The following is a 10,374-nucleotide window of genomic DNA, read 5'->3' as shown; positions in this document are numbered from 1 at the left end:
GGACGCTGCCCACCCGACAACCGCTCGGTACAGCGTCAGGACGCTAAACTTTATTACAAAAAAAAAGCATTGGCAACAGCGTGTTCCGCCAGACACTGCGCCTATCCTGTGGATAGAGGGTATATTCACATTTTGTAATACTCCCTTTACCTCATGCATTTCAGTGCACACACAACTTCTGCTGTGCATTGGCAACATGTAGGATTCATGGCTTCTTTTAAGACTGCCACCCTTCAGGGTTGGACCAATGGCAACAAAGTAGGGCTGAGAGCCCGGGCTGTGGTTGGATGGCACTGCGATGCCAGTTTAGTGGGCAGCAGCCGAGTCCCAATCCCTGCCCCTCCTATCCTTCTCACTACCCGTCCACTGGGTGTTCAGGCAATCCCCGCCCCGCTAGTAAAAGCCGCCAGCCCCGCTCCCTGGTGCCCAGTCCTGACAGCAGGCTGACAGTGTGCCGCTCATCGTACCGGGCAGCATGGGCTGCAGTCACTCATCTGCGGGAGGTAAGGAAGCATGTGCGGGCAGTGTGCGGACAATAGTGCAGCCGGTACAGTGCCCGGAGTTCATCCCTCTGCAGTGTGCCAACAATAGGCAATGGGTATAGCTGGACAGGGTGCCGATCCAGGAGATACCTATATAAGTGAGACCAGCTCTGAGCCCTGGGACCAGGAATCCTTACTACACATTGTATGCTGGTGATGTCCCATTGTACATTGTAGACCCTTATATTTTGATGGTGAATGTTATGTGTGGTCTCTATTACCACTTTCTGCTGTTGTTTTCTTTGACAGCTCCTTTTATTTGACCTATTAGGATCTATACAGATAATAGGGTGGCACCTAAAGAGACAACAGTGGGTTGCAGACCTTAACATGGATGCCCATTGATTTTAGTTGGCACTGAGTCATGCTTCATTTCATTTCTCCATTTGATATTCACACGGGTGGATTACCTGCATAAATTCCGCAGCGTATTTGCTGTGGAAAATCCGCAGCGGATTTTGCTACCATTGACTTCAATGGGCCTGAAGGAAAAATGCAAATCTGCCTCTATTGTGGATTTTCGGCTGACCCATTGAAGTTAATGGTGGGAAAATCTGCTGCAGATTTTCCACAGCAAATACACTGCAGAAATTACCCAGGTAATCTGCCGGTGTGAATGTACCCTAAACTTAGTCCTGGTTTGGAATCCTAATGGGAGAGACCTGCTATGACTGTATTTCTGTTCTGTTGACTGCTGTGTTATGGCTTTAGGAATGAGGGATGCACTTTGCCTCCTGAAGATGGAGATGCATTGCTGCAATGGTAGGGAGTGGAGGGAGGTGGTGGACACAAGAACAGGAGGGGATTGTTCACATAATCTGTGTCTGAAATCCCGGTAGATTTAGTTGCACATTCACATGAGGATCTTTTAGGGATTCTGTCAGCTGGAGATCAGATTTAAGTGTCAAAGAGGCTGAGCTAAGCCTTCACCCCACCCCCCAACCCCAGCCTTTATTTATTTATTGTATTGCCATACAGGGCACGACTACCACCACTATGCCTGTATGTCAATCATTAAAGGGTACTCCGCCCCTAGACATCTTATTATGTCTGATCGCGGGGGTCCCCCTGCTGCACCAGGCATTAGTTTAGAGCTTCGGGTGCAGCGCTGGAGGCTCATTACATCATGGTCACGCCCCGCTCGTGATGTCATGGCCATGCCCCCTCAATGCAAGTCTATGGGAGGGGGCATGACGGCCATCATGCCCCCTCCCATAGACTTGCATTGAGGGGGCATGGCTGTGACTTCACGAGCAAGGTGTGACCGTGACGTCACGAGCCTCCGCCTTGCATCGTCAGTCATTGGGCACAGAAAGAAGTTTACTTCGTGCATCGGATGTCTGGGGTGCTGCAGCCGAGATCGTGGGGGTCCCCAGCGGTGGAACCCCCGCGATCAGACATCTTATCCCCTATGTCAGTGTTTCCCAACCCAGTCCTCAAGGCACACCAACAGTCCAGGATTTTAATTTTCCCTGTTCTATTCCAATGGAGTAACTGAAAAAACCCGGAATGTTGGTGTGCCTTGAGGACTGGGTTGGGAAACACTGCCCTATGCTTTGGATAGGGGATAAGGTGTCTAGTGGGCGGAGACATCTTACAAAATCAACAAAAAATTGTGGAATAATTGTGTCCTTATTTTATACCTTGTGCAGTCTATGGAAAAGTGTTTGTTCACACAATAGGTAAAAAAAGGATGTATATATATGTCTGAAAATATACTGTGTGTATCTAGCCTAAAACCCTCATTAACGTTAGTGGAAGAATCCATGCATAAAACACGCAGAAAAGTGACTTTTGTGAAATTTGTTCATTGTGAAATTTCCTATTGAACGCAATAGATGTTTTTTTTTCTTTTTTACTGGAAAACTGCTGATTCTGCAACCAAAACAGCTGAACAGGATTTTAGCTGTGTGAACATGCACGAGCACTTCTCTGCTTCAGAATGTGTGGAGCACCACAGGGCTCAGAGGGTGAAAGGGCAGATGGGGAAATGCTAGATTTTTATTCCTTCAGTTTTAAGGTACTTTACGGAGTTTGTTAGGGAATAGCATAAAAGTTTATTTGAATAAATCGGCATGGAGGGGGCAATGATTTCACAGGAGAGCTCCAGTTACTTTGTGATGGGAAATCACTAATTTCTTATCACCAGGAGAGCCAATCTAACAATGAAAGGTAGGTGACCATGCTCCCCCATAAGTGCCTCCACACGGGGCACAAGGAAATCTGGTAATTATATATCAGCATTAGCAGTAGGCAAGAGGTGGGACTTTTGTGTCACACCATGGGGGATTTTTACATTAAAGGAGTACTCCTGGATAGGGTTTTTTTTCATTTTTTTAGTTCACATCAAATTTACCATTGTGTCAGTTATAAAAAGAACAAAAAAAAAACCATCTACTTACCTCCCACTGCTCCCCCGATTCCCCACTGCGGTCCCTAATTTGATCTTCCTTCTGTGGTCAACACGTCACACTGTAGCTCAGCAATCGCTGGCCACAGTCTTGTCCCGCATTGGCCAGTAATAGCTAGGCATCCATCTGACTTATTAAAGGGTTACTCCACTACCCAGCATCCGGAACATTGAGTTCCGAACGCTGTGCGCGGTCTTCCGTGTTCACGCCTGCTTCCTCAATGAAAGTCTATGGGAAGGGGGCGTGACGGCCGTCACGCCCCCCTCCCATAGACTTGCATTGAGGAGGCGGGATGTGACGTCACATGATGGGGTGTGACGGGGTGTGACGTCACAAAGGGGCGGGTGTGAACACGGAAGACCGCGCACAGCGTTCTGAGCTCAATGTTCCGGACGTTGAGTAGAGGAGTAACCCATTAAAGGGGTATTCCAGTGAAAAACAGTTTTTTTTTTTCATATCAACTGGCTCCAGAAAGTTCAACAGATTTGTAAATTACTTCTATTGAAAAATCTTAATCCTACCAGTACTTATCAGATGCTGAAGTTGAGTTGTTTTTTTTCTGTCTGACCACAGTGCTCTCTGCTGACACCTCTGTCTTAGGAACTGTCCAGAGCAGGAGAGGTGTGCTATGGGGATTTGCTCCTACTCTGGACAGTCCTGACACAGACAAAGGTGTCAGCAGAGAGCACTGTTGTCAGACAGAAAAGAATAACTCGACTTCAGCAGCTGATAGGTACTGGTAGGATTAAGATTTTTTTTATAGAAGTAATTTACAAATCAAAATTTCTGGAGCCAGTTGAAAAAAAAAATTTGATTTTACCGGAATTCCCCTTTAAGCCCTGGCCCTGGTGTTCTTATAAGTGCCGGGGCTCAATACATCAGATTGCCGCTCAGTCACTCACTGGCTGAGGAGACCCGAGTCTTCTTCCTAGTGCCGGGGCTCAATATATCAGATTGCCGCTCAGTCATTCACTGGCTGAGGCAACCCCAGTCTTCTTCCTAGTGCCGGGGCTCAATACATCAGATTGCCGCTCAGTCACTCACTGGCTGAGGCAACCCCAGTCTTCTTCCTAGTGCCGGGGCTCAATATGTCAGATTGCCGCTCAGTCACTCACTGGCTGAGGAGACCCCAGTCTTCTTCCTAGTGCCAGGGCTCAATACATCAGAATACTGCTCAGTCACTCACTGGCTGAGGCGACCCCAGTCTTCTTCCTAGTGCCGGGGCTCAATACATCAGATTGCCGCTCAGTCACTCACTGGCTGAGGCGACCCCAGTCTTCTTCCTAGTGCCAGCGCTCAATACATCAGAATACTGCTCAGTCACTCACTGGCTGAGGAGACCCCAGTCTTCTTCCTAGTGCCGGGGCTCAATACATCAGATTGCCGCTCAGTCACTCACTGGCTGAGGAGACCCCAGTCTTCTTCCTAGTGCCGGGGCTCAATATGTCAGATTGCCGCTCAGTCACTCACTTGCTGAGGAGACCCCAGTCTTCTTCCTAGTGCCAGGGCTCAATACATCAGAATACTGCTCAGTCACTCACTGGCTGAGGCGACCCCAGTCTTCTTCCTAGTGCCGGGGCTCAATACATCAGATTGCCGCTCAGTCACTCACTGGCTGAGGCGACCCCAGTCTTCTTCCTAGTGCCGGGGCTCAATACATCAGATTGCCGCTCAGTCACTCACTGGCTGAGGCGACCCCAGTCTTCTTCCTAGTGCCGGGGCTCAATATGTCAGATTGCCGCTCAGTCACTCACTGGCTGAGGCGACCCCAGTCTTCTTCCTAGTGCCGGGGCTCAATACGTCAGATTGCTGCTCAGTCACTCACTGGCTGAGGAGACCCCAGTCTTCTTCCAAGTGCCAGGGCTCAATACATCAGAATACTGCTCAGTCACTCACTGGCTGAGGAGACCCCGGTCTTCTTCCTAGTGCCGGGGCTCAATATGTCAGATTGCTGCTCAGTCACTCACTGGCTGAGGCGACCCCAGTCTTCTTCCTAGTGCCAGGGCTCAATACATCAGAATACTGCTCAGTCACTCACTGGCTGAGGAGACCCCAGTCTTCTTCCTAGTGCCGGGGCTCAATACATCAGATTGCCGCTCAGTCACTCACTGGCTGAGGCGACCCCAGTCTTCTTCCTAGTGCCGGGGCTCAATACGTCAGATTGCTGCTCAGTCACTCACTGGCTGAGGAGACCCCAGTTTTCTTCCTAGTGCCAGGGCTCAATACATCAGAATACTGCTCAGTCACTCACTGGCTGAGGAGATCCCAGTCTTCTTCCTAGTGCTGGGGCTCAATACATCAGATTGCCGCTCAGTCACTCACTGGCTGAGCCGACCCCAGTCTTCTTCCTAGTGCCGGGGCTCAATACATCAGATTGCTGCTCAGTCACTCACTGGCTGAGGAGACCCCAGTCTTCTTCCTGGTGCCGGGGTTCAATATATCAGATTGCCGCTCAGTCACTCACTGGCTGAGGCGATCCCAGTCTTCTTCCTAGTGCCGGGCTCAATACGTCAGATTGCTGCTCAGTCACTCACTGGCTGAGGAGACCCCAGTTTTCTTCCTAGTGCCAGGGCTCAATGCATCAGAATACTGCTCAGTCACTCACTGGCTGAGGAGACCCCAGTCTTCTTCCTAGTGCTGGGGCTCAATACATCAGATTGCCGCTCAGTCACTCACTGGCTGAGGCGACCCCAGTCTTCTTCCTAGTGCCGGGGCTCAATATGTCAGATTGCCGCTCAGTCACTCACTGGCTGAGGCGACCCCAGTCTTCTTCCTAGTGCCGGGGCTCAATACGTCAGATTGCTGCTCAGTCACTCACTGGCTGAGGAGACCCCAGTCTTCTTCCAAGTGCCAGGGCTCAATACATCAGAATACTGCTCAGTCACTCACTGGCTGAGGAGACCCCGGTCTTCTTCCTAGTGCCGGGGCTCAATATGTCAGATTGCTGCTCAGTCACTCACTGGCTGAGGCGACCCCAGTCTTCTTCCTAGTGCCAGGGCTCAATACATCAGAATACTGCTCAGTCACTCACTGGCTGAGGAGACCCCGGTCTTCTTCCTAGTGCCGGGGCTCAATATATCAGATTGCCGCTCAGTCAATCACTGGCCGAGGGAAGAGGAGTGAACCAGGGTAGCGAACAACAAAGGCACCGGGGAATTGGTGGGAGGTAGGCTAATGCTTTTTTTTATTTATTCCTGAATGGTCAATTTGTAAAAAAATAAAACTATTCCTGAGTACTTATTGAGGGTCTATTCACATGTAAAGCATTCTGCGCAGATTTGATGCTCAGGATTTCAAGCAGTGTTCAGTCATTCAGTTTACATTGAAATCTGCAGCAGAAAATCCTGTGCATCAAATCTGCGCAGAATACTGTACGCGTGAATAGGCCCCTAAAGAGAACATATGAGGTCCTGAGATCCTCTTCAATCTGTGTGCCATAAAGTGTAGCTATAGAGCTTTTATTTATATGTAAATATGGCAAATGAGAACAGAGATAGGCCCCTTTCACACTATAAAAATACTTCCGTTATGAACGCCCGTTATAAAAAGCCTGGAAATCGGCAGTTATACAGCCGGTACAAAATCACTAACGACCGTTAGAAAATCCCATTATAGTCTATGCTATTTCTCTTATAGCCGTTTTAACCCATTATCGCCCGTTATTAATAGTAACGGGAGAATTAGTGCATGCACTATTTCTCCGGTTCATTCGCCCGTCACAAAATAACGGCCGTTATTAATAACGGCGATAATGGGTTAAAACAGCTATTAGAAAAATCCCATAGACTATAATGGGATTTTCTAACGGGCGTTGGTGATTTTATACCGGCCGTATCACTGCCGATTTCCAGGCTTTTTATAACGGGCGTTCATAACGGAAGTATTTTTTATAGTGTGAAAGGGGCCTTAGTACTCAAGCACAGAATTCTACATATATGCGGACGAAGTGAGATCCTATTAACGCTGTATAATGATGACACACTAGTCCAGTGTTTCCCAAACAGGGTGCCTCCAGTTCCTATTGACTCCCATGTTTAAAAAAAAACGTATATGGTTTAATACAGTTTTTCACCCAAATCAAAAACCGTGGTAGACTACGGTTTTGGGTACAGGAAAAAACACCGACAAAACCGTACAGGGTGCAAAACGGACACAACCTGATGCATCTTTTGCCATACGGTTTTCAATGGAGAGTCAATGCATACGGTTTTCAATATGGTTCCGTACGGTTTTCACATAGGAAACGTATACGGGAACTGTATTGCAAAAACGTGGTGTGAATGCAGCCTTAGTACTGTAAGACCGGAATTAAGTCTGTACAGCAATAACCCTTTTACCGGTAAATTATATATGACGTCTTATTGATCCCAGATTGAAGAAATGTTGCAGGATTCGTGTTAGGTCATCATCCCGCGATGGCCGATTGCGTTGACCCATCATTGCTTCAAGTCAATGCCGGTATTTCGGTATACTTGTGCTTGTAAACTATTTTAGGAAACACTCTTGGCAGGCTTTTAAAGTAAGCTCTCTGAACTGCACATATGCTACTAATAAAGTTCAGCTTAAATCAGTATTCTTCCTGTTCAGCACCAAGATCAATGCTAGTTAATAGATGTAATGACAGATGAACAATGCCCTTTTCACTCCAGCAATAACCAGTACCCGTGCATTGAAGGTTCATACCAGGACATCTATAGGAAGTGCAGAACTGCTTGTTCTGAAAGCCACTGGTATATAAAACAAAGACTTGCATCACTATAGACTTTGGAGTATTACGGCAGCGTATGTTAGACTAGAGAGGTGTATTCTGTAGCATAGTAATCACAGAAAATGGGATCGGATTGTCAGGAAATAGTGTTTTATATTTATAATGTTTTGCGTAACCTCATAGAGACCAGGCAGGATAATATCCTATTATGGCATGCCTTATAATATTGCTGTCTTTCTGTACCTCTACAATATCTATGATAATAGATGCAGATGACCCAATCCCTATCTTTCCTCTTAATTTACATGTGATATGATATATACATTGGATCAGTGTTTCCGTGCCTCCAGCTGTTGCAAAACTACAACTCCCAGCATGCCCGGACAGCCTTTCGCTGTCCGGGCATGCTGGGATTTGTAGTTTTGCAACAGCTGGAAGCACACAGGCTGGGAAACTCTGTATTGGATTATTGAATTATCCATCATGGTTATTCCATATGACCTTTATATACAGCAACTACACTGCTTTATATATACATATATAAATATATATATATATATATATATATATATTTAATCAAAATCAATGCAGCACTACTTAGCCAGAGATGTATGGTGCCAGCACCTCGACCCGATCACAGTCTGTGTAATAGAAGAAACTGGCGCAGCACTTAAAAAATATGTGAGGAAAACTAAGTATTTGATATTTGCCCTGAGCTTACCACTTTTGGATAAAAAGGTGGCCATGATTTAGCGAAGGAAGCGTGGTTCCCTGTGGCTCGACAGGTTCACTATAATTTATACCACAAAACATGGCGTAACTTGTAAGTGAAAACTACTCCAGCTCCTAGGTGCCATACATTTCAGTGTGAGGCACCGGATCAGCCACAGATGGTACAAATTTCTTAAAAGTAATAAATATGTCATAACTTCCTCCAGCACTGATCGCTAAAGACCAATGTGCAAAACAGTGGTCTTTAATAATTGTGTTCCAAAATGTCAAGTAAAAAAACACAATTTTACAAGAAAAAAATGATGATGTCCTAAAACCCTCCCTGTAGCAATCTGAAAAAAACGTACCACACACGTTGAGGGAGATTTATCCAAATCTGTGTGGCCCATACCAACCAATCAGATTGCTTCTTACATTTTGCAGAGGCCTTGTCAAAAATGAAAGAAGCAAGCTGATTGGTTGCTATTGGCAACTGGGCAACTTCCCCCCCCCCCCTTTGTCCTTAAACACTCATTGGACTCCTTGCAGATTTTAGGGTGCGTTCACACTGCGGAATCTCCGCCCACTGAATTCAGCGAGCGGAGATTCCGTCTGGCGGCCGCCGACAAAAATACTTCGGTGCTAGGGCCGTGGGGCACTGAGCCGTCACCATTGATGGCTATGCAGTGCTCGCGGAATCCGCGCAAAGAATGAACATGTTCTTTCTTTGCCCGGAACAATTTCCATGGCAGTATTGTCTGGCGCTGAAATTCCGCAGGGTGAATGGGTCTCGCGGAGACCCGTTCACACTAATGTTAAGTTCACACCGCGGAATTCCGTAGTGTAAACGTACCCTTAAGGTGCAAGCGGTACTAGAAGATGGAGCTAACCACTTTGCCTCTCACCAGTTTCTTCAGGGGAGAGATTTATCAAAACCTGTGTAGAGGAAGAGTTGTGCAGTTGCCCATAGCAACCAAATTGCTTCTTTAATTTTTTTTATAGGGGCCTTAAAAAGTAAATCTGATTGGTTGCTGTGTGCAACTGCACAACTCTTCCTCTACACAGGTCTTAATAAATCTCCCCTATATTACTGGCAGGCAACAGTGAGTGCTGGGATATAGATCCAGGGATTCATACTAATACATTTTTCCTCTAGTATGGGGCAATTGCTTCTGTATCATAAGGTTTTTTTGCCTTCCTCTGGATCAATATAGCAGGGTCATAGGTGAAACTTGATGTAATCTTGTCCTTTTTCAACTACTATGTAAGGGCTACATTCACATCACTATTTTGCCATACTGTTTTGCATTAGTTTTTTGTTTTTTTGCATAACATATGCCTTAAAAACTGACAAAACTGTATGCAAACATGTGCTATAAATATAAACTGCATACAGTTTTAAACCGTATGCGTTTTGAATTTAGATTTTATCCGGTTGCATCAATTTTAGCAAAAAAAAAAAAAAAGTTTTTTTGATTAACACTTTCTTACAATATCTTGCAATGCCCTTTCTTGCAATACAGTTCAAATTGTTTTATTGGATTTGCAAGGAAACTAGGTGTGGTTTGCCATGTGCAAGAAAAAAAATGTATCCCAAAAACCACATGTCACCGTAGTTCAATCTGTTTTTCATTGACTTCAATGTGAAAAAAATAATAATTTATGGTTGGTATACGGTTTTAAAACTAGATACAAAACCGTAGTAGACTGCAGTTCTGTGTATAGTAAAAAAAATGCACAAAACCGGATACATTTTTTACTGCATACGTTTTTGCATGGGATGTCTATGTATATGTGTGATGTCCCAGTACAGGACATGGTCCTGCACTACACTTAGGCCCTGTCAGGTTGAGTCCCTCAGTGACCTGGGGGCTCTCCTGCAGTGTCTCCCCTGCTGTTACTATACAGTCATTTATTGTAATAGAATTGTAGTCAGTGTATTAATGTATAGTTAGTATAAAGGACCTGTGAGATGTTATGTTTATGTTGTCACATGCTACCC

At 45.9% G+C, this 10,374-nt stretch overlaps 1 protein-coding gene across 4 annotated transcripts in view; it reads left to right on the top strand.

Annotated features, from left to right (window-relative positions):
* The first annotated feature begins 375 nt into the window (after nucleotides 1-375).
* The window catches only part of C4H12orf75 (chromosome 4 C12orf75 homolog), a 45,661-nt gene continuing 35,662 nt past the window's right edge, over nucleotides 376-10,374 (top strand). For 2 of the 4 annotated variants that reach the window (XM_056574492.1, XM_056574491.1), the window contains exon 1: nucleotides 376-503. In XM_056574492.1, coding sequence (XP_056430467.1) covers nucleotides 476-503 — 28 coding nt within the window. In that variant the 5' untranslated portion in view covers nucleotides 376-475. The remainder of the gene's footprint in view (nucleotides 504-10,374) is intronic. The other 2 variants (XM_056574489.1, XR_008892728.1) reach the window with 2 other exon arrangements.

This window comes from Hyla sarda, chromosome 4 (genome assembly GCF_029499605.1).
Source record: "Hyla sarda isolate aHylSar1 chromosome 4, aHylSar1.hap1, whole genome shotgun sequence".
NCBI classification, from domain to species: Eukaryota; Metazoa; Chordata; class Amphibia; order Anura; family Hylidae; genus Hyla; species Hyla sarda.
Note: the sequence above shows the minus strand (reverse complement) of the source record. Positions and strands in the feature narration are given on the sequence as shown.